This window comes from Protopterus annectens, chromosome 7.part1 (assembly GCF_019279795.1).
Source record: "Protopterus annectens isolate FY-2018-M chromosome 7.part1, PAN1.0, whole genome shotgun sequence".
NCBI lineage: Eukaryota > Metazoa > Chordata > Ceratodontiformes > Protopteridae > Protopterus > Protopterus annectens.
In genome coordinates, this window is record NC_056740.1 from 191,322,479 (window position 1) to 191,347,751 (window position 25,273).

At 42.8% G+C, this 25,273-nt stretch overlaps 1 protein-coding gene across 1 annotated transcript in view; it reads right to left on the reverse strand.

Annotated features, from left to right (window-relative positions):
* IRAK2 (interleukin 1 receptor associated kinase 2) overlaps positions 1-25,273 on the reverse strand; it is an 862,709-nt gene that overhangs the window by 155,688 nt on the left and 681,748 nt on the right. The window contains exon 10 of the mRNA XM_044078636.1: positions 5,519-5,581. Coding sequence (XP_043934571.1) covers positions 5,519-5,581 — 63 coding nt within the window. The remainder of the gene's footprint in view (positions 1-5,518; positions 5,582-25,273) is intronic.

A 25,273-nucleotide genomic window follows, 5' to 3' on the forward strand; every position in this document is an offset into this window, starting at 1 on the left:
ATGGGAAAGGTTACAGTGATAAGGGAAACATTTTAAAAGAAGGCCCATAAGTAAGTGGGAACTATGTTGTACTGATGAGCCACCATTCACTGCAAACATCCTCAGGCTTGCATAGTATACAGCTCAGCAAGTTCCTGCCTGGTGCCCTGCAGAGTTCTACAGCAGCAGAGACAAAAGAGAGACTTTGGAGTGATTAAGTATCATTTTTCTGCATTTTCTTGCTGCCTTTAGCTAATTCCACCTAAAACGCCGATTTTCTAGAGTTTCTGTGATTTAAAAAGCTTGTTTCAGCTACATATTGTATTTATTTTATTGCCTGCATTTTAACAAAGTCGTTTTTGTGTTTAAATTACCTGTTTAACTGTTGTAGGCTACACACTCAAGTGTGACAGCTATTTCTGTGCATTTAAAGTGTTTTTTTTTTATTGTATCTGCTTTATTTTCTGAAAAAAAAGCAAAAAAAATTCTTGTTTTCCCACCTTTCTAAGCTAGTTTAGTCTAGTTTTCAGGTTAGTGCTGAATTCAGGGCTGTGTTACAAGTTTTTATGTTTGCCCATACCTTACTTGGATAGAAGGAAGTTTCTCTGTTCACTGTGAGAGAGGGAGCTTTGAGCAACCTATCTGTCCCTGGAGGAGTGGTTTCAGCCCAGATATTAGTAGTTTATTGGCCATTTTGGGTTAATTTCTAGCTCTTTCATTTCCCTGCTATAAAACCCACATTTGCAAGGTTTTTGTGCTAGTATACAGCTCAGCAAGCTCCTGCCTGATGCAACGCAGAGCTCTACAGCAGGACAGAGACAAAAGAGAGACTTCACATTACTTAAGACCGAGTTGGGAATTTTCAAAGCCCCCATGCTAAAGGATAACGCTGTCCAAGCTGCAAAATCCTTTACTAATGCACTCTACGGGCAGCTACAAGAATGCATGGATCGTGCTATCCCAAACAGAACCACGAATCACTCCTCCAAGAAAAGGAAACCAGTCTGGTGGACCCCTGACATAAACAAGGTATACAATAGAAGGAGAAAACTAGTACAGAAAAGAGTAAAATCCCAAGAAGGGAAGACATCCCTGATCAGTATCAGCAAGAAACTACGTTCCCTCATAAAATCATCCAAGGCTAGCTTCAAAAGTAAAATTGCCATGGACTCCAAAGATAACCACAAGGCATTCTTTAGCTGTGTCAAGAATCTAAGTGGCATTTCTCAGATCTGCTCGGAGTTAGTGCAGAATGGCACAAAATACACTGAACCAACCGATATAGCCAACATCCTGGCAGACAGGTTCACTGCAAACTTCATCCCCCTCTCACCCCCAAAATGGCCCATAACTATACCAGAAGAATGTAGTGCGCCTGAAATCACAGACACTCAGGTTAAAATACCCCTCTCCAAAGCCAAACACACAGCATCAATTGGACTGGACGGTGTCCTAGGCTGCGTTCTACACGAGCTCAAAGATGAACTAACCCCTCACCTAAACACACTGTTTAAACTTAGCCTCTCCACAGGTTACGTGCCCACAGAGTGGGGCACAGCAACGGTTATTCCGCTCCACAAAGGTGGAGCCACAACGGACCCCGGGAACTATCGCCCTACAAGCCTGACTAGCTTGGGCTGCAAAGCTATGGAGTGCATCATCATGGATCTCATTAACACAGACACTGAAAATCTCCAAACACTGGACCCTACCCAGTTCGGCTTTGTTAAAGGCAGATCATGCCTCCTAAACCTGGTGGACTTCTTTGAGACAGTTACCAAGGCTATAGACGAGGGAATGGTGGTCCACACAGCCTACCTAGACCTTGCAAAGGCCTTCGACACCATTCCCCACTCAGGTATTATAGACAAGCTAACCAGCCTGAACATAAACCCCTATGTCATGAGATGGGCTGCCAACTGGCTCATGGACAGAACCCACATGGTAAGAGTTGGAGGAGCTAGGTCTGACTCTAAACCGGTTACAAGTTCACCAGGGCTCAGTCCTAGGACCCCTCCTGTTTGGTATATACTTCTCAGAGGTGCAGGCAAGCACAGGAGGACTATGGCTGACCAAGTTCACAGACGACTGCAAATTAGGGGCTATAATTGACTCTCCGGCTGACACAGACATCCACCAAAAGGGTCTCACTGAGACAGATACCTGGTGTTAAAACCATGGTCTCAAGCTAAATGGCAAAAAGTGCATAGTCATCCCCTTTGGAAAAATCAAAGTACCCACAAACTACCACATAGGTGGTAGCCCCATAAATATGGAAGACATAATAAGGGATCCGGGGACCCAAGTAGATAGTAACCTTTCCTTTGATAATCACATTGCCAAAGTGGTTAGAAAATCCTTCTATGTGGCCCACCTAATCACAAAAGGGTTTGCAAACAGATCGAAAGAGGTCATTAGGCTCCTCTACGCATCACTCATCAGACCCATCCTAGAGTACAATGCCCCATTTGGGATGTACCTTACAAGACACCTGCAACAACTGGAAAGACCACAGAAGTTCCTCACCAAGAGGATCACTGGCCTCAAGCAGATGCCTATGCAGCTCGACTGAAGAAACTTCAGCTGTACTTGGTTGCATACCACTTACTCAGAGGTGATCTCTGCCTGACATACAAGGCCATGTCCAATCCAGAATTGATGGACATGCTCCACTTAAAGAAAACCATATCCCCTCGAGCCACAGGCTCCAGGGATCTAAACCTCACCACAACAATAAATAGGACGTGCTGGAGGGATAGATTCCTGTCCCAGAGACTTCCCATGCTCTGGAACAAGATTCCAATCTACATTAGGCAGAGCTCCTCGCTAACCCTCTTCAAGAGAAACCTTGACGAGTGGATGGGAAACAGCAAGTTTACCCCAGGGATCACTTCAATGGCTCTGCTGGACAGAGGCACAGGGAACTAATCTAAGGGGGATGGCGAAAGCCGACACATTCCGGCTAGGCTTATAAATGCCTTCGGGCAGATAGCCTAGTACCTACCTATGGACCTAGGAACCTACGATCATGGCCACTGATTCAGCCTAGAAGCCATACAAGGAAGTGAACTCCCTACTGGAAGTATAAGTCCTGTTCATTCAGGTCCTGGCACTTTGAAAAATAAGCCTACAAAAACAGCTAATTCAAAGCCTCACTGTTAAATTTTTTAAATATTTTTGCACCCCTTACATGGGGGACTCGCCCCTCCCCCACCCTGATAAATATACACACTACCTTTAAGATCACTGTACCTTGGAGTAGGGAAATACAACAATCTCAAGTTTAGTCTTACTGTTCTAAAGATCACAATTATGGTCATCAGAATATCAGCTGCCCCCCAGGGGTCTAAGCCTGGACTGTTCTCTATGTTCATCCTAGCTGCTAGGGGCAAAAGCTATCTCTCTCTATGGAGAAAAGCAAATGAAATTAAAGAGTGTCTAGTTCTGGTGTGCAGAAAGAAATCACCACAGCTGAAGACAGGACTTCTCCCACCTGCTGGAGATATCCAGGACTCAACCTGGAAGTGACCAAGCCAACAATGCAACCTGTGAGTCCCTTGATGAGGCCAAAAGAAGTCAGTTTTCCAGTAAGGGAGCAAGTGGCAGTCCTACCTCAGCAACAACCTAATGACCATGTTTTTTTTCCCATGGTAAACAATGAGAGAGCAAACAGTAGCATTTTGTAACAAAAAAAGGTGCTCACCTACAGTTAACCAAAGAAAACACCAATGCAGACCCCAACACTGGTACACTTGAAGCCATCCATCATGTTAAGTGATGCCATTCAGACAAGCTGCAGAGGCCATGACACATGCTTAGTCACCATCTGGAACATGACGCATCAGGTGTGCTCACTGAAGTTGCTGAGGTCTGGGACAGAACAGAATTCACTTGTCTCCTTTGGAAATAGAAAAAGTGACACCTGGCAACTTTCTGAAAGAGGAACAGTATATATGGCCTTTCTGAGAAGTAAGCAGGTCTGGGCCCATCTCAAGAGTACTGCAGAGATATTTTGCTCTCCAAGGGAAGCCATTTCTGAGCAGGACATACCAGCTCTAAAACATGGTCATCTGTTATCACAATGAGCACTTAATGGCTCATTGACATATTACCCAAACCTGGGATGTGCAGTGACTGATGTTGCTGAGGTCCAGGATAAAACAGAACTCACTTAACTCCTTTGGAAATAGAAAAGGAGGGAGTAAAATCTCTAGCTACTTTCTGAAGGAGGGACTGTATCTATGGCAGTTCTGCATAAACAGTTTAGTCCCCAAGAGGAGCTCTTTATCAGCTTGAGGACATTGGCATACATAACCAGAAACAGCACTCACTCATCCTGTTACATTGTTACCCAAGCTTAAGCAAACTGTGAGAACTACCCACCAAAGGACAGACTGGGATGGTAGTCAAGACTAAAACTGTTGGATCAAAGTAGTGTCCTCCTGGATAACTTGCCTATGACTCTCAGGAGAGGTAGAAATACTGGGCGTTAGGGGTGCCCACATTTTGGAAGGGAGTCTCTTTTTCCCTGATAAACAGAAAAGGTATTTGCTGCCTGGAATGCCGGCTCAAATTGAGCATCATCTGAAAAAAATAATGGTCATTCTGTGCTAAATCCTTAAAGAAAGAGAGGCTCAGCTGGTAGTACAAACTGCCAAAGAACAGACACAAAAGTTATAAAGTGATAAAACCTATGTATAAGTAGTTGCACAAGTATTCATCCATTCAATCTTGTGGTATTACATGCAAGACAGGTAAGTAGTGTGTGTGTGTGTGTGTGTGTGTGTGTGTGTGTGTGTGTGTGTGTGTGTGTGTGTGTGTGTGTGTGTGTGTGTCTGTGTGTGTGTGTTTGTGTACGTTTGTACGTGTAAGAATGAATGCTTGTGTGTGCATGAATGCAGCTGAATGAGTACATGTACGTGTGCCTGCCTGGATGGTTGCACTAGATGAGATAGACAGGGGATGCTGAATATATATATATGTGTGTGTGTGTGTGTGTGTGTGTGTGTGTGTGTGTGTGTAAGGGGTACTTATGCTTCCATGACGTGTGCGCTGTAAGGCAAAGCATGTGCAATGCTAGTTGTGACAGTGCAGTGTTCAATTCAGAAACATAATGAGACACTTAACAGGTATTTCTCTGTGTGGCCTTCTCCATTTCTCTGAATCAGAGATTCTCTCCATCATGCTAGCAGGCCAACCCAAACAGGCCAATCAGTGCAGATAGAGAGAATCTATGTGAGTTTGAGCAAGTGACAGTTATTTTTATTAATACAAGGCTTTTCAGAAACATTAACAATCTATACATTACATGAGGTAAAATAAGTATTTAAATGCTTAAGCATGAGTAAAAACAACAAAGCATATTTTATTACTTCTATTTGCAGTTTCCTTTTGCTGTACTGTGTTAAAATGCAATAAAAGAAATGCTCTGTTTAGAAAAGAAGTTTAACAGTTACTTTTCTACAGTACTTGTACTGAGGTAATAATCTATCAACCAAAGAACTGAAATATTTAAGGCAAACTATTAAAAATATCTTACCAGGTACATTGGCACTCTTGTGGTATCCATTGCTTTCATTCCAGTAAGCACTTCTGCCAAAACCTAAAAATGCAAGCACACATCTGTATGTGAATATTCTTCTCAAGTGCTCATGGAGTAGCAAGCATTTATAGTCTCGCAGCCAACACACATGGTAGTGGAAATCTTTCAATCATCATGTTCACACTTCTTCAGTAATTACAACAGAAGCTGTACAGGAATACCTGCATTGCAACTTTTGCATGTGTCTGGTGAAAAACAACTGCAATTCCCCTGCTCTTACAGTCTCTATCACTAAAAAGTCTAACAACATAAAGTGGGTAAGAAAACTACAGATAACTCCAAACATACAAGTGCACTTTTAACAAGATAAGGAGGTCTATTGGTAGATTTATGTGGTGACAATCTTATTACTCTAACTAATAATGCACTTTTACTTTTACTTAATTCTGTTGTAAGTTTAACTAGGCTCTGATGGATGGCTCCATGGTGTAAAGGGATAGAGATCTGACTATGACCCAGAGGACCTGGGAATGACGAGTGATTCGGGCAGTTCAGGAGCCCTGGGATGGAAAAGTTGATGATGTCTTATCTATTTAGAGGTGTGAGAAGTAATTTGGTCTGTGACTGTCACTAACAGAGAAGGCTACAGAAAGTAGAGCAGCACAATACACCTTGGCATACACCATGGCTTGTGCCCTGTAACTAAATTAAAATACATACGTGGGATTGCGCAGTCATCATCATAACAATATTCCCACCTGAGCAGTATGCACGTGAGGGATGCAAGAACAACTTTAGTTATTAAGAAAACAACATCTATGACTGCTGGATTATGGCCCTTTGCCAGCAAGCTGTCACCTACCCACTCCACTCACCACAAGCAGTATAAACACTGCAAGATAAACCTTTCACTAAAATGTAGGGACTACCCATGTGGAAGGTAGCAAGAGATGGTGTGTGAAGAATGAATGGATTAGAAGCTAATGAAAAAAGCAGACAGATGGCAGGCATGGCAGAAGAAAAAAATATTCAGAAAAAGTGGTACTTACTCATAATCTGACCCATACAGGGCGATCTTGGCAGAGATTTGGAATGCATGGCTAGGCTTAAAAAGGCCCTTGTGGTCATTAGCCTAGTAAACACCTATAAACTTATAGGAAAAGGGAAAGGATGAACATCAGTGAAAGATATGGAAATTTTACAGTTTAGCAGAGGCAGCTTAGCACATACAAAGCACAATAACATGCATTGTTTTATAGATCTGCAGCACTGACAAAAGAGAGAACAGAGGTATACAGATGTACACTTGCATTTCTGTAGCCACAGGAGTTGGAGGGAAGGGCAGCTGAACCTCAGCAAACAGTCTGTATTCTGCTACCCTTCATAAGTGTAAGCAGGGTCTTGGGAGATGAGCATTTAAAAGCAGAGGCCTGGGAGATGAACCAGTTACATGCTGCCTTTGTCCATTAGAGACATAGGTGCCAAGACAGGGATACATTTCCTGTTCTCCATCCAATTGTCCAAGTTACACATGAATTGAGTTAGGGAGGAAATCTCCTTCACGTAGATGGGGAGTCTGTTCCGGAGAAGTGGTAGTCTCTGGGATACAGCAGGTCCTGTTTATATCACACAACCTGGATGATGCCCAAGACCACAGTTGACAGGCTGTGTACTGTATCACCAATAGTCTGTGTTGTTTGACTTGGGATGACCTGTGCCTAACCACCTTGCATATGGATCCTCCCATGAACACAGACTGTACGGCCTGATGAAAGAGTCCGATGACTGCTGCATCATGTCTCATACATGCATCTATACAGGAATCATCTGCCACCTGTGACCTCAGTAACTTCTTCTGTTTTCCAGGTCACTGTGCAGTTGGTACACATTTTCCAGAAAGCCACAGACCCTGCTCACTATCTCCACAATTTTGTGTGTAACAGCCATCTTTGCCTGAATCACATACATGCAAAACTGCTGGATGATTCCATTTCTGGCTAGGGACTGTCTTGGACTTATGGGAGTGTAACACCTCTCTACATCACTCCTCTATATATTGTATGCCTACCTCAGGGATGGTGCACATATCAGATACTTTGTGGACTGGTGACAGAGATGGATGATAAGGTACTGGACAACTGTCATCTTCTGGTGAGGGCATATGCATAGCTAGCACCTCTACAGCAGTTTCTATATTTCTGGATATGGGTGACCACTCCTCCTGCAGTGTTGCAGACAGTGTCACTGTGTTATTGGACTGTGCCACTAACATGTTACCATCACTGGCAGCCACAGATGCCTTGCTATCAGCTCTTTTGGCCTGCTGTTCTGAACCCTCTCCCAGCAAGACCTTTAAAAACATGAACACATGACACCACTGTCAGCCAACACTCATAAGCCTCTATAGCCTGCTGCTGCACAAAAGCAGGTACACATGGAAACAGTACTGTAGAACAAATTCGAAGATGCACTTTATTATGCAAGATGCTGCATTTGCAGACCACAGGTATATGAATAAAAGGTCAGATGGACCTTGGTCAGTACTTGACCATGCACTGGTGTGTGCTACAGCATATTGTAATGGACATTACTAACCTGGTGCTTCTCTACTGACAACACTGGATATACAAGCCCCCTCTCAGGTATGATAGGCTGATCACCCATCTGGTGAGCAACACTAAATCTCCTCAATTTGTGTTACTTGCTTCTGTGTTGGTAATCTACCCCCCATGGCGAACCTGTATCTCAGAATGTCTCCATGCTTCAATACACAGAGTGTTATACTAGTAGATCTCTATTTCAACTGTTACAGACACTTGTTATGCCCACCCACATAATTCAAATCCTCCACCAGGCCCTGGCAAACTTGGTTCCAATAATACAGCACCTTTGCCTAGGAGGTGCATACCATGAATGCAGATGGTCGACTGTAGCAGTTTATCCTCCTCTCTAGTAAACTTTTTTAGGCATTATCTTAGCAAAGCACATCAATCCCTGGGTGTATGTGCTGCTTAACGGCATGCACAAGAGTGTAACCATGGACTCCCTTCTTAATGCACCTGCTTAAACGCTGCGCTTACTACTATGCACAGTCTAATCTTCCTGTTTAGGCACTGTACCCATGCCTCTACATATTGCACTGAAACCCCACACTCTTTGCGGCACATAATCTTCCCAGTATCCTTTATTCAAAGTTTGATCCTCCCTATACACAGACAGACAGCAGAATAACATGCTACTGTGAGGGGATCCCACTTACACATACAAGAAGACACATGCCTCCCTCTCCCTGACATACACCAAAGGATTTGTATGTGTTACTGAGGTATTTTACCAAAAAGGACTCCTTCCCTAACTCTGTAATGCACCACGTCTACAAAACATTTACTCAGATTTCGTTATGTCATTCAGATGGATATAGGTATTGTTGTACAAAATGGCAGTAACACTTTACATCTCACTAACAGTAGGCAGTGAGCTCTGAAGTTATACTACTGAATCCAGACAGTACCAGTATTTGTGAGAGTACAGTTGCTCAGGTCCTACTTACTGGTAACTGTAGATGTTTAAATTTCACACTGCCTCAGTGGTATATGGGCTCTGTGGCTGCACAAACCCACATTGGCAGCCTTCCAGAGTTCAGAATCCCTTCATCTGACCCTTTTTGATAGGGGTTGGCTAAGTCCCTCCCATCACGGGAAGTCTAACCCCTGTCACAAAAAATCAGTTACCAAGGCAAAATGTGTAAAGTAGGAAGAACCAAGAAGGATCAGAAGCAATAACTAACAGAAAACAACCAATCTGCAGCCACAAAAACTAACACAAATAACCAAATCCAACCAGCAGCACAACAAGGTTGGATACCATCAAACTGTATACAAAATATGGGGGATGGTGGATGGGTACTGTCACTGAGGCAGTGTAAAATTAAAGCATCTACCATTATAGGTAAGTAGGAATTACGCAACTGTATTACTCACTGGCTTACTCAGTAGGCTCACTGCCTACTGTTGGGTGGCGCAGTGGTACACGGTTAATGCAGTTGCCTCACAGCAAGAGGTCCTCCGGTTCGATTCTCGGCTGGGGTGCCTTCTGTGTGGAGTTTGCATGTTCTCCCTGCATTCGCGTGGGTTTCCTCCGGGTACTCCGGTTTCCTCCCACATTCTAAAGACATGCTTCTGGAGCATTTCTCCCCGGGCCTCTGCTGAAAACAGGATCTGCGGAACCTAGTCGGACTTTCCCGGTCAACAAATGTTAAATAAATAAATAAATAAATAAAAATAAAAAAATTATGTTCATCATTCACACTGTCTCAGTGGCACAAGGGTAGTTTCCCAAAGCTTACCCTAAGTGAGAGGAAGAAAGATAAGGATCCAGGAGCCCTTGGAGAATGGTCCTCACAGAGACTACTCTGGAACATGAGAAAGAAACCAGTTTGTAGTGCTTTGTAAAAGTATGAAAAGAATACTGGTTGCTGCCTCAAGAATACTTCTAGGGTTCTCTGCTTCCCAATATGTCACCGAAGATGATAAGGCTCTGGTGGAATGTGTCTTAACCTTGCCTGGAAAAAACTTAGCATGGTGAGAGTAACAAAAACAATAGCAGAGGAAAACCAATGAACAATTACTTGCTTAAAGACTGGTTGACCCTTCTTAGCAAAAGAACAGGAAATAAACAGCTGTTAAGCTTTCAAGAATGGCTTAGTTCTGTCAAGGTGTTAACTGAGTTGCCTGTGCACATCCAAGTTATGCAGAATCTTTTCTCCCTTGTTTTTAGGTTCAAGAAAGAAAACTGGGAGACTGATGGCTTGATTCGGGGTAAATTCAGAAACAACTTTTGGCATGAAAGAAAGATTAGGTTCATAGGTAGGTACTAGGCTATCGGCCCAAGGGCCTACGTAAGCCTAGCCAACAAGGTTCCCTGGCTTACGCCACCCAAGAAAGTTATTTCCCTATGCCACTGTCAAGCAGAGACACAGAAGTGATCCTCGGGGTGTATTTCCTATTTCCCATCCACTCATCAAGATTTTTCTTGAAGAGTGCTAATGAAGAACTTTGCTTGACATAGATGGGTAGCCTGTTCCAGAGTATGGGAAATCTCTGGGACAGGAATATATCCCTCCAGCATGTCCTGTTTATTGTGGTGACAAGGTTTAAGTCCCTAGAGCATGTAGCTCAGAGGGATTGGGATTTATTTAGATGTAGCATGTCCAACAGCTCAGGGTTTGACATAGCTATATGTTAGGCAGAGATCACCTCAGAGTAGGCGATATGCTACGGAGTAAAGCTGGAGTTTTTTGAGACGGTCAGTGTAGGGCATTTGTTTGAGGCCAATAATCCTCTTTGTGAGGTACTTCTGTGGCTGTTCCAGCTGCTGCAGATGTCTTGTGAGGTGCATATCAAAAGGGGTGTTGTACTCTATAATGGGTCTAATGAGTGTCAAGTAGAGGGGGACAATGACCTCTTTTTTCCTGGATGAGAACCCTTTTATGATGAGGTGTGCCTCGTAGAAGGACTTCCTGACTACTGTGGCAATGTGACTATCAAAGGAGAGACTACTGACCACCTGGGTCCCAAGGTCTCTTATAACACATTCGGTGTTAAGTAGATTGCTGCCTATGTGGTAGCTCATGGGTACAGAGTTTTTACCAAAGGGGATGACACTGCACTTTTTGGCATTGAGCTTGAGGCCATGGCTCTGACACCAGGCATCTGTCTCAGCAAGGCCCTTCTGTAGGATGTCCACATCATTTGGGGACTTGACTATGGCTCCTAGTTTGCAGTCATCTGCGAACTTCATTAGCCAGAGGCCTTCTGTGTTAGCCTGTAGTTTAGAGAAGTAGACCCCAAACAGGAGAGGTCCCAGGACGGAACCCTGTGGTACTCCACTTGCCACTGCTTTGAGTTCAGATTTGGAGTCTGCAACTTTTACAGTGTGGGTTCTGTCAGTGAGCCAGTTGGCAACCCATCTTGTGACGTAGGGATTTATTATACCTAGTTTAGTGAGTTTAGCTATAATTCCAGAATGGGGGATGGTGTCAAAAGCCTTGGTGAGGTCAAGATAGGCTGTGTGAACCACCTTACCCTCATCTACGGCTTTGGTGACTGCCTCAAAAAAGCTGATCAGGTTCAGGAGGCATAATCTGCCATTCACAAACCCGAACTAGGTGGGATCCAGACTTTGGAGGTTACCAATGTCTTTGTTTATGAGTTTCATGATGATACGTTCCATGGCCTTGCAGAACAGGCTCATCAGGCTAATAGGTCGATAGTTCCCGGGATCAGTGGTGGCTCCCCCTTTGTGGAGTGGGATAACTGATGCTGTACGCCATTCAGTGGGCACAAAGCCTGATGTGAGGCTATTATTGAACATGGTGCTTAAGTGGGAGCCAGTTCGTTCTGAAGTTTGTATAAAACGCAGCCTGGGATGTTGTCCGGTCTCATGGATGCTGTGTTTTTGGCTTTAGAGAGTGCAGCTTTTACCTGCGTAGTTGTGATTACAGGGACTCTGCATTCTTCCTGTATAGACATGGGCCCTTTAAGGGGTGGGGGTGGGGGGTAAAGTTAGCACTGAACCTATCTGCCAGGATGTTGGCAATATCAGTTAGTTCTGTAATTTTCGTGCCGTTGTGCTGTAATTCAGAGCAGATCTGGGTGTTGCCATCGAGATTCTTGACATAGCTATAGAATGCTTTGTGGTTGTCCTTAGAATTAGTGGCGATTTTGCTTTTGTAGCTAGCTTTGGAGGATCTTATAAGGGATCTCAGCTTCTTACTGAGGCTGACCAGAGAGCTGCTCCACTCATGGGATTTTACTCTCTTTTGCAACAGTTTCTTCCTTCTGTTGTACAGTTTGTTTATGGCAGGGAACCACCAGATTAGCTTCCTTTTTTTGGAGGATAGCATCTTGGTTCTGTTTGGGATAGCATGATCTATGCACTCGTGTAAGCGCTTATAGAGTGCATTTGTGTAGGATTCAGCAGTTGTAACTGTATTGTCCATCTGCATGGATGTCATGAAGTTCACCACTTCTGTCTTAAGAAGCACGAAGTTGGCTTTGGAGAAATGGTTTACCGTGGTTTCCTTAATGGGGGGTGGGGGCGGGATGTGGATATCAAGGGTGATTAGCTTATGGTCGGATCGGACCAACGAGGAGTTGACTTCAGGTGTGGAACACCGGTCACTCATGTTGGTAATGACTAGGTCTAGGATATTGTTGCCCCTGGTGGTGGTGTGGATAAGTTGATCCAGGGCACTGGAGTTTATGAATTCCAGAAAGCGTTGAGCTAAGGAGTTGGTACAAGAGTAGTTTTCCCAGTTAATGGTGGGGTAGTTGAAGTCGCCCATTATTAGGGTGTTTGGTTGAACCCTAATATTTTCCAGTACATCAAAATAAGAGGAGTGGGAATCCTGGGGCATGATGGGGGATCTGTAGCAAGCTACAATTTGGATTGCAGTTTTGCCCAGAGTTAGTTGCACTTGGATAACCTCAGATGCATTATGCTGAGCAACTAGCCTGGAGGTGTGGATATCCTTAATGAATATGGACACACCTCCGCCTTTGGTGTTCCGGTCTAAGTTACATGGCCGAAAAGTGTGGTATGAGTTATAGCCTGGTAGTGCAGGGGTGCTCTTTGGAGCCTTGAACCAGGTCTCAGTCACTGCACAGATATCGATGTTCTCCATTTTAAGGAGTGCTTCGAGTGAGTGCATTTTGAGATTTAGACTTCTAGCATTGAGTAGCATTACTCTCGGTTTTTGCTTGCCTGTTCCTGTTACGGTGGTGAACTTGTTATTTGAACCTTGTCTAAAAAAGGCACTATAGGGGCAGCAAGAGCCTTAGCCAGTATCCGTAATCCCAGGGGCGACAGGTGCAGCCCATCTGTGCCAAAGCATTGTGGTCTGTCGACCATGTCATCCCAAGCAGAGAGATACTGGATCCCCTTAGAATGACACCAGAAGCTTAGCCAATTGTTGAAGTCAATCATTTTGTCCTTGTACTGCGGTATCATTCTGGGCAATGGCAGAATGCTACTCAGGGCTAGGGTGATACCTGCCTGGGCTACAAGATCGGAGAGCTCTTCCATGTCTCTTTTCATGTAGTCCAGGGAGGTACGTCTCAGGTCATTTACATCAACATGGACAATGACAGAGTCATATTTGCACTTGTTGTGGAGTGACATGAGTGCGTGGGTTATGTGGCGGATCCTGGCACCCGAGAGGCAGCTGACAGTAACCTTCTCCTTGTTTAGCCTGGTGAGTGGGACATCAGTGTTCCTGACTATAGAGTCACATATGACTAGTGTGTTGGGTAAGTTGTTTTGTCTTATTGGCTGTGGTTGAGTGGCACACTGAGTCTGTGGGCTATGTGTCATTTGGGTTGTGTTGGGGGATGGAGGTTGCTTGCATTTCTGCTTTGGAGGTCTCTGTTGTTTACACAGATTATTACTGATAGCCTCTGTGAATGTTTTTGTGTTACCATGTGTGGATTTTGGTGGTGTAGATTTAGTGAGACTATGTGATGAGTGTTGTGTGTTGCAAATGTTTACCTTCTACTCATGACTGTCAAGTTCAGTCTTGGTTGGAGAGAGCTTTACCTCCAGTTTGGCTAGATAAGTGCATCTCTCACAGGTTGTAGTGTTGGGTGGTAGGAGGAGAGGGTTGTCTGTGTACATGAGGCAATTTCTACATTGCCTCAAGATGCCCAGATTCAGCAGATAGACAGGAGAGAACACTGGGAGCTGACCCTTGGACATGCCTGAATAAAAAAAAACATTTTCTTCTAGATAAGTGAGGAAAGTGAGTACAAGAGCTGTTTTTCTCTAAGCAAGTGAGAAAAGTAAGTACAAAAACTGTTTTCCTCTAGGTAATGAGGAAGGTTGAGTGCTATAGTAATTAGTAGCTTATTTAGTGCTTATTAGTGCATAAAACTAATAAAACATAAAACATAAAGCTTATTAGTGCATAAAACTGTCCTGTCCTTGTGGAAAATCAGATAAGGTTGGTCCACCATCAGAGCTTGCAGCTCAGAGACTGGCCTTGCAGATGTCAGAGCAATAAGTAAAACAGTTTTCCACGTGATGAACCTCAAATCAGCCTGAAAGGCAGGTTCAAAAGGACATAAGGTCAATTTTTCAAGAGCAAAGTTGAGATCCCGAGGAGGAGAAATTTGCTTTCAAGGGGTCTCAAGTGCAGCATTCCTTTCATAAACTTTTTGACCACAAAAAGAGATGAAAGAGGGGTATCCATGGGTAGACAAGCTGAGATAGCCGCAAGATGCACCATGATAAATGCATAAGATAAGCTATCAATGAGTAGCTCCCACAAATAACCCAAAAAAGTGCAGAATGTGTCCAGGACAAAAAAACACAAACCAAAAGCAATCCAGACACAAGCAGAAGGGACCTGGTGATAAAAACACTCCTTTATTTTTATTTATTTTTTATTTTTATTTTACATTTGTTGACCGGGATAGTCCGACTGGATGCATGTCCATTTTCAGCGGAGGCCCTGGGAGAAAAGCTCCAAGGGTAAGCAGATACAGCATTACATAATACCAGCATTACATATTACAAACAGACTATTTACAGAGATTACATAAGTAAACAAGTTAAACAAGTTCCACAGGTTAGAGTTAATCCTGAGCGCAAGTCAGGATTAAATTAAATTACACAGTAAACTGGTTAACAGATTTTTACACATTCTAGAGAGAGTTAGCCAGGCTTGATACATTGACATAGCCAGGTAAGTGACAAATGTTGTTTGAGTCTAGTTTTAAATTGATCTAAGGTGGAAAGTAAGGTAATATCAGCTGGAAGAGAGTTCCAGGATCTACTTACAGAGTTTGCAAAGAGAGAGAGTCACCGGCTGTGTTATTAATTTTGCTAGTCTGAATTAGTAGTTTGTTAGAGGATCGAAGCGGTCTAGGATTGTTATAGGGGGTGATAACATTTTTAAGTGCAGGAGTATTATCCGGATTATAGAGGATTTTATAGGCCATAATCAGTTGGTTATACTGGATTAGGCTGGGTAGTTCAAGCCACCCAAGCTGATTTAGACTGATGCAATGATGTGTCCTAAAAGGCAGCCCAGTGGCAAACCTGGCAATGTGGTTGTAGCAAATTGAGAGTTTGTTGGACAGTCTTATTTAAATTCGAGAGTAGAGGGGATGCATACAGAAGGGTTGAAAGAAGGTGAGAGCGAGCTATGGCAATTTTAGCTGGAGGGGTTAGGAAGGCTTTTATTCTGTAAAGTGACCCTAGTTTTTTATTGATGGTTTTGATAGTTTGGTTAACATGTAGGCCGAATTTTAGATTATTGTCTATGATGACACCTAATAGTTTTGTAGAGGGGTCAGGGGAGATTATTGTGCCATCATTTGAATTTATGGTAAAGTAGTGCTGTGACGAGGACGGAAGCCATGCTGACTGTCTGCCATAATGGATTCTGGATTAATGCCAAAAGCCAATGTTAATGCCAAAACACAATATTAATGCTCCAAATACACAATCTAATGCGTTTTCGTCCGTAAATATCAAGAATTCATCAGATACAATGAAAAATACACTCCACCTCCTTTATACAGTCACTTAACAACCAATCAATCAATTAAGCATTATTTAAAAAAAAATATCTAAAAAATTGTTAACATCCAGAAAAAAATGTTTTATGTTGATTTCATAAAAATTCATCAATTTAAAAATAAATATAAAAAAACTATCTTTCTTTATTATACAAAAAATGAATAAAATGCTTTACATGTATATACAGGAATATATGGAAACAAGTTAATACTAGTGTCATGTCACCATCTACTGACCACACATAATATTGCAGGAACATCCCCAGTAAGATAAATAGGTACTTTTCCATTATCGGGGCAACACTTTAAATGCGGTTGCTGAGCTCCGAATCCAGTTACTTGTCATGTATTTTTGGTCTGAATATAACCTGATGTGTGCAAAATTATTTTACTGCATAATAATTAACAAAGGCAATGTCATTTCTAAATTTTACACACACCTGGTTAAAAGACATGATAAGGCACTGGATTTCAGCTCAACGATCGCGTTTAAAGTGTTTCCTTCCTGTGTACCAAGCGAACAAGTCACAGGGATTGCCAGGTTTTCCACAAACTTCACTGTCCAAAATGTAGGGTTTCTTTTTTTCTTAAAACCTTAAAAAGATATTTTCTGTTAACAGGGTAGCAGTCAAAATGTTCGGGTGATGTGAATGTGATGCTTTCTTTTTTTTCTGGGTTTAACTTTGTGTTCATCCTGACAGTATTACTGATTGTCTGTCTTCTCAGTACTGCTTATTTTACCTTTTTTCGCGGGATTGATTTTTGTCTTTGTTCTCCCAGTACTAGCGACTTATCCTCGGCAACCATCGCTGCTTATGATGTTTTTGTACTCTGGTCTTAATTTGGCATTTGTTCTAGGACTGTTGATGATTTCCTTACAAGTCAGTGATGGTCACTTACACACACACACACACACACACACACACACACACACACACACACACACACACACACACACGCTCTTGTAAAAAGATCCCCCGTTCCTTAATAAATTAGTTGTACTTCACAGACGTCCTACACTGAGAAAATAAGGAAGTGTTCCTCTTTCCCAGCACATGGTTAAGGGTCAGTGTGTTAACATTTGTAATGCTGTCAGGCAATGGGGACCAAGGAGTTTCATGAATAGCGACATGTTTTGAGAATGGCAAATGAAAAGTGGGAGCAACCGTTACGGAACCAGCTGGCAAAATGTACCCTTGATCGGAAGTCAGAGCTGATGCTGTTTTTTTCGTGTTTTACTTTTGCCTTCATTCTCACAATGTTACTGATTTTGTGACATGTCAAACCCCTTAGAAAAAAAACGTGCTGAGATGGTGAACTGACAATATGGAGAAAGGGCTTGGGAAAATATGGTAATCTGTTGACAATGTGAACATGTAATTAGGCTGACAGTAGCGGTACTTCTCCGTTAGAACTGTTGCCCCGTTAACGGAAAAGTACTGATAAATACATAAACCGATACCCTCTACATATTGAAATAAAAAAGCATATGTTCACAATTTAGCAGCCCTTAACTTTAAAACTGGTGCCAGCGAGATGCTGTCATTGAGTCCTAGATACTAGGCCTCCAGTACTATCTGCCAGTAGGCCTCTCTATATTCTAATTTAGTTTCCCAAGGACCCCCCCCCCCCCACACACACACACACACACATCCCAAGGCACCACCTCAATGACAAAAAAGAAAAAGTTGGCTTCTTTGCAGACTAAGGTATTCTTAAAAAGGGCATTCTGTTCATTCTTATTTTTAACGTCATTCAGGTGTTCATAAATCCTACGTTTTAACTTACGCTCAGTCTTCCCTACGTAGAAGGCATCACAATGGTCACATTGAACAATGTAGACTAAATCCTTGGAATTACAACTGGAATACACCTTGCCCACAATCTGCTTCTGTCTAGCCCTCACTAATATTTTATCACAATGGCTAATATCAGTGCATTGTGGGCATGCCCCACATTTGTAGGTGCCAACTTTTTTATGATTTATAACTCTTGAAGTGGCCGTATGTTCTAACATATTTTTCATATTTTGGCCGTTTCTGACATGACACTAGTATTCACTTGTTTCCATATTATTCCTGTATATACAAGTAAAATATTTTATTCACTTTCTGTATAATATGGAAAGATAGGCTTTTTATATTTATTTTTAATCTGATGATTTTTTTATGAAATCAGCATAAAAGTTTTTTCTGGATGTTAACAATTTTTTAGTTATGGTGTTTTTTTAAAAAATGATGCTTAATTGATTGAGCGATTATTAAGTGACTATACCCTAGCCAACACCCAAAATAGTACTTGTGCCCCCAGTTCAACAGACATCCCAACCCATCCCAACACACAAAACTACCTGTCCAGCTTTTCCCTGCAAACCAACCACACTGGCAGCTGATAATCTGCCAGCAGACTTCCTTCAGATGACACCTGAAGCAACAGCCTATCCAGTGTCCATCCTAATAAAGTCAATATCAGAATGTAAAGTACCTCACTCATGGAAAATATCACATATTATACCACTGCACAAAGGAGGCAAATCCCTTGAGCTAACCAACTACCGCCCCATCGCGATTCTATCTCCTCTGTCTAAAACACTGGAAAGAGTTGTTCAATCTCAACTCATGCAGTTCCTTCTAAAAAATTACCTACTATCCGAATCACAGCATGGCTTTAGACCTTCCCATAGCACCAACACAGCACTACTCTCGTTCACTAACATCGTCAATCATCATAGAAACAAAGGACTATTCATATCCACCATATTCTTAAGACTTATCCAAAGCCTTTGATATGGTTAACCATACTATACTCCTAGAGACTCTATCTACCCTTAACGTAAGCTCCTCCAGCATATCATGGTTCAGTAACTATTTATCAGACCGTCAACAAGCTGTCCTATGGCAAGGCCAACTGTCCCCCCTACTACCAGTAGCCATAGGTGTCCGTCAAGGGTCTATCCTTGGTCCTTTGCTGTTCTCACTTTTTACTAATCAGACTGCCTTAGCCTCACCCTCAGCCTCAGTAGTGCAATATGTAGATGACACCACCATTATATGTGCTGCTCCCACCCTAAAATAGCTTCAAACCATAACTCAGAACAACTTTACCTTTGCAGAATCATGGTTCACTAACATCAAACTTATTCTTAATCCCAAAAACACAAAACTCATTCTCTTCAGTCCTGGAAAATCTCACACTCTAAACAACGGCTTTACCATAACATGTAAATCAATATAAAAATCAACCCAACCACACACACACTAAACTGCTACGTGTTGAAATTGACAATCTCAAATTCGACATACACATAGCCCAAACTATAAAGAAAGTTAACAAAAAGCTTGGTCTCCTTTATATTACCTAATAACCAAACATACCAAAGCCACTATTACAAGGCCTCACCTCCTATCTATTCTCCTTTATGCCTCCCCTATCTTTACCAACCTTCGCCACAGCGAACTAAAAAAAGATTGCCCAGTTTACCACAGATGCCACTCTCAGATCCCATCACTGCTTTGCCCTCAAGCAACTAAACTGACTTGAGCTACCTCAGCTACTCCTACTCAACCAACTCTTAATAGCTTACAAGCTCTATTACCTTCCAGAAAAAAAACAGCACTGCAGCACTTAATTCATCACTATACCACCAATAGAACCTTAAGATCCAATAATCAAAACCTCATCAATGTCAAACATAAAAATGAAGCTGGGAAATCTCTCTATGCCTGCTCCATTGCCAACATCTGTCACCCTTCTATCTCCAATTTGAAAAATTCCTCAAAACCCATTACTTAAATAACTGGCTTTACTCATGCTACTCCCCAGGTTAATCCATACTCTGCACTGTTGCTTGGAGTCTGTAACGATCCAACTATTCCAATGACAAGTCCTTTATAGAGCCTGTTGACCTGTTTAACTAATGTAAAGTTCTGTACAGAACGAGCAACCTTCTTCTTGTGAAAAAATAAATAAATGTAACTCAAGTTTTTCTTGCATGCGTTATTCACTACCTAGAAATTGTTAATGCTTGCTTATGTATGTCTATTTGTATTCTTGTATGTATACATTCTTAGTGTTATGTGGAGCTTTTCTCCCCTGACCTCCACTGAAAATGTCGGACCTCCCTGGTTAACAAATTTAAAATAAAAAAATAAAGGGGGTGGAATTTATTTTTCATTGTATCTGATGAGGTCTTGACATTTATGGATGAAAATGTATTATATTGTGTATTTGAAGCGTTAATATAATGTTTTGGCATTAAAGGAGTGTTTTTATCACCAGGTCCCTTCTGCTTGTGTCTAAATTGCTTTTGGTTCGTAGCTCCCACAAATATTTTAAAACAAAAAGGGTTTAAACCATACCAGGTTCTCTGATATCAGTTATGCATCACCTACAAAACCAGTTCCACTTGTAAACATAATATTTTTTTGTTGCAGGTTTTCTTGTCTCCTTCAATACCTGATGAACATCATCATGGAACATGTGTCAAAAAGGTAAACATCATCATGGAACATGTGTCAAAAAGGTATCAAAACTGCTCAAACATTGGGTGCACCAGTCACCTCTGACACTGTGTGAACAGATCCAGAGTGTGAGGGAACTTGTGGTAATTGCCTTTGGCCAATTCCATGAAAACACAGAACCAACTCTGTCTGTGCAAAAAATGGGGAATCACAGTAACCCTTGGTAATTCTTTTTGAATCTTTAGAAGTAACTCAGGTATTGGTGGAAAGGGTGGAAATGCATAAAGGAACATTTCGGTCTACAGAAATGAGAATGTTTCAGTCCTCCAAGCATGGCTGCAAGGATGTCTCAAACACAATTTTTCCAACTGTGTGTTCTGAACGGAGGAATACAGAACTATTTGAAGTGTTCCCCACATCTGGTCCAAATCCAGGCTAACCTCTGTCATGAGTTTTTACTTGTGAGGATCCATCCAGGATCTGCTTGGTCTGTTTGTTAGCATGTTTTGCTCTGATGGGATGTATGAGGCCAGAAGCATCAGAGAATGCTGGCAAAGCGGATATGACCTCATACCCCTTTCTTTGTTCAGGTACCACATGACTATGGTGTTGTCTGTGACCAATAAAAGGGGACCTGGACACCATAAATGGTGAAGAAAGTACAGTTGTGTACACTTACCATAAATGCAGATGTTCGAGTGTATTCACTGTTGCAACCATCACATTTGGGTTATCTGCCTGCAGGTAGCCCTCAGTCAGCCTGAATACCAGAGTCTTGGGATTTCTGCGTTAGATGCTGCCACTTCTTCCATGACGTCAGGTTGTCATGGGTATAAAACATGCAGCGACGCCATTACATCAGTTTTTCTTGCCCCAGATGTCAGGAGCCCCCACAATAGGAAGCAATTACATGGTATGGAACACCCCCAGTAGAAAGTAAATACCAATGTTATAAGATATGGCCAAACAACAAAAGAATAGGTAGAAGTATAGAAAAGTCAGGGGGCCGGAGGGAGAGTAACCAGGACTGCAACAGTGAATACACTCGAACATCTACATTTATGGTAAGTGTACACAACTGTACTATGTTCTTCATGTTTTACTGTTGCAGTCATCACATTTGGGTTGATTCCCAAAGCTGAGGATGGATGGAGGCAGTTAAGAAGCATTAGGGCTGGCAAGCAGGCCCTGTAAGACTGCTGTGGCAAATCCAGCTCTGGATTTAGAAAAGACAGGTAAGTGGCAATGCTTGGTGAAGGTGTGTAAAGAGCTCCAGGTTGCAGCTTCTAGGATGTCCCTGGTAGTGACTCCCCTGAGAAATGCTGTAGACGTTGATGTAGCCCTAGTGGAATGTGTTCTGATCCCCTGAGGGGTAGGTTTCCCATGGTGTTTGTAGCAGAAATGGATGCAGTGTGCTATCCATTTAGAAATGGCCTTGCCCTCTGTCCCTGTAGCAAAGCTGACTAGCAGCTGGTCAGATTTCCTGAAAGGTTTAGTCCTGTCCAGATATAACCTAAGCTGACTGTGCACGTCCAGGGAATGAAGGATCCTTTCCCCTTTATTCTGAGGATTAGGGAAAAAGGTTGGCAAATGAATGGATTGGTTTAAAGCCACACTAGACACACCTAGGGCATAAATGATGGGTTAGTCCCGAGGGAAACCCTGTCCACATGGAAGATAATGAAGGGTTCCATGGCCATAAGGGCCTGCAATTCAGACACTCTTCTTGCTAAAGTGATGGCTAGAAGTAAAGTTGTTTTCCAGCAGAGGAATTTTAACTCTGCTGAGGCAGCAGGTTCAAAGGGTGGAAGCGTGAGTTTTTCCAATACAAAGTTAAGGCCCAGGCTGGAGTGGGAGCTCTCCTGGGGGGGGGGGGTGTCTTAAATTTTTGGCTCCTCTCAGGAACTGTTTGACCAGAGGATGAGAGAAGAGGGGTGGCTCAGTATTATAATGAGCCGAGATGGCAGAGGCATGAATCTTAATTGAAGAGAAGGATAGGCCTTTGTGGAGCATTTCTGTTAAGTAATCTAGTATATGAGGTAAGCTGGGCACAGTTGTGTCCATTCCTTGAGATTGGCTCCAAGAACAGTATCTTTTCCACTTTTCTGAATAGGATTTTCTAGTACTAGGCCTCCTTGCCTCAAGGATGACATCCAGCACCTGTTTACTGAGGGTTGCTGGTGATGAGGGGATCAGCCAGGCTGCTGAGTTCAGGGTTTGTAGCTGAGGATGCAAAATCTGCCCCTCCTGCTGGGACAGCAGGGAGGGGGTCTGAGGCAGGTGCCATGGTGGCAGTACTATCAGACTGCGCAAAAGTGGGTATCAGTGCTGGCATGGCCAGTCTGGTGCAATCAGGACTGTCCTTGGCTTGTCCTGTTTGATTTTTAGTAGAACCTTTGAGAGGAGGGGCAGAGGGGGAAAGGCATAAATTGAGAGGTTTTCCCAATGTAAAGGACAGGGCATCCACTTTCTATGCTTGGCTGTGGGGAGTTCTGGTGCAATATTTGCTCAATTGATAGTTCTGAGGGGAAGCAAAGAGGTCCACCTCTGGTGCCCCCCACCTGTGGATCAGAAGCTTGAATGATTTGGGTTCCAGTTTCCACTCATGTGGGTCCATTAGATTTCTACTTAAGTCGTCTTCCAGTGAATTTAGTTTGCCTGGCAGGAATTGAGCTTGCAGGTGCACTTGACTGCTCAAGGCTGCATTTAACAGAGCCATGGCTAACCTGCAGAGTGGGTAGGAATGGGTTCCCCCCTGCTTGTTTATGTACCACATAAATGTGGTGTTGTCTGTCTTTATCAATAGTTGCCCTGGAAGAGTAAGGCATTTGAAGGCTTTCAGAGCATTCTGTACAGTTAACATTTCTTTTTGATTGATATGCAGGTGCATTTGCATTGGGCTCCATTTGCCTTGAATGCATTGTCCTGCCATGTGAGCCCCCAATGCATAGTCTGATGCGTCTATTGTTAGGGTTTGGGCGTCAGGGGGTTGAGTGAAAGGGAGTCCTTTGTTATGGTAGCAGGTCTCTGCCCACCAAAGGAACTCTGCCCTTAGGCAAGGAATGATAGGAATCATTGTCTCCAGGTCCTGAGAATGTTAACACGAGAGACTTTTTAAGTACCATTTAAGTTTCCTCATATGCAGTCTTGCATATGGAATTAGTAGAATGCAAGAGGCCATGAACCCTAGGGCTTGCAGTATTTTTCTTGCAGATAGCTGGGTTTTGGTGGCCAGTAGATTGAAGTAGCTTGTCAAATAAATTTGTTTTTCTGGAGTGAGGAATGCCATCTGGGAAGTTGTGTTCAAGCTTGCTCCCAGGAATACAATCTGTTGGCTGGGTACAAGATGTGATTTCTTTTCATTGATTGTGTTCCACAGTGAAGTTAGAAGTCTCTTTACAAATGTCAGGTGCTGGAGCAGCAATTCCTGACTGTCCGCTTGAATCAGGCAATCATCCAAGTATGGGTAAATTTGAATTTTTCTCTGCCTGTAATATGCAATGGCTGGAGCTAGGCATTTTGTGAATACCCTGGGCACAGTAGATAAGCCAAAGGGAAGTGCAGATAACTGATGCATAGAGCCTGCCCTGAAACACAGATATTTCCTGCAAGATTCCCTTATGGGGATGTGCAGATAAGCTTCTTTTAAGTCTAGGGTAGCTAGCCAGGAGTCCTTGGCTAGCATAGGAAGCAGCTGTTGGAGAGTAAGAATTTTGAACCTTGGAACCACGAGGAAGGTGTTGAGAATAGACAGATCCAGGATAGGGCACCAAGAGTTTTCTTTTCTGGGTGCCAGAAACAGTCTGGAGTAAAAACCTTGTCCCCTTTGCTCTGCTGGGACAGGTTGAATAGCCTTGATACTGAGAAGAAAAAGTACTTGCTTTTGGGCCTCTGCCCACTGGTTTGGGGGGAGGTCTGGCCATCCGCTTGGGGTTGGCAGTGAGTGGAAGTAGAATCTGTATCCCTGGGATACAATGTTCAAGACCCATCTGTCCTGGGTGATGTACTCCCAGTTTTTTTTTTGCATGCAGGGCAAGTTTTCCTCCTAAGGGTGCAAGTACTTGGGCAAGGCTTGGAAGAGTTAAGGATAAGTCATTGCGAGATTTTACCATAGGAAGGTGGTTTACTACTCCTTGTTTTAGAGGTGGGAGCACTCCATTGCTTAGATCTGTGCATACCCTGAGACTGTAATCTTGGTGGTCTGTTGCCCCTGGGCTTGGACTGAGAAGGTCTGGGAGTGACTGGAAAGGACCAGTTTTTAGAAGGGCAATGCCTACTGAATCTAGGTGGCTGTACCTGTAGTAAATCTTTAACAGTTTGCATAGATTTAGCTTTTTCCTCCATCTTTTGAGGACTTCTTCTGCTTTATTGCGAAATAGGCGTTTTTGGTTTAATGGTGCATCTAGTAATTTTGCTTTGACACGGTCTGGCAAGATTTGTTCCTTAAGCCAAGCATGCCTTCTAAGAACAGACTGAGTGACAGCAGCCCTGCAAGATGCTTCTAAGGCATTAAAACCACATTGCAAAGTATGTTTTCCAACTTGGTTAGCAGAATGCATTAACTCTTGTAAATCTTTATGTTTTGTACTATCAGGAATCAACATCATTTTCTGTTTAATTAGCTCCATAACGTGCTGCTGATACTTTTTCATATGAAACTGGCAATTTAAAGCCCTGATGGCAGGAGTAGCAGAGGTGTACACCTTCTTACC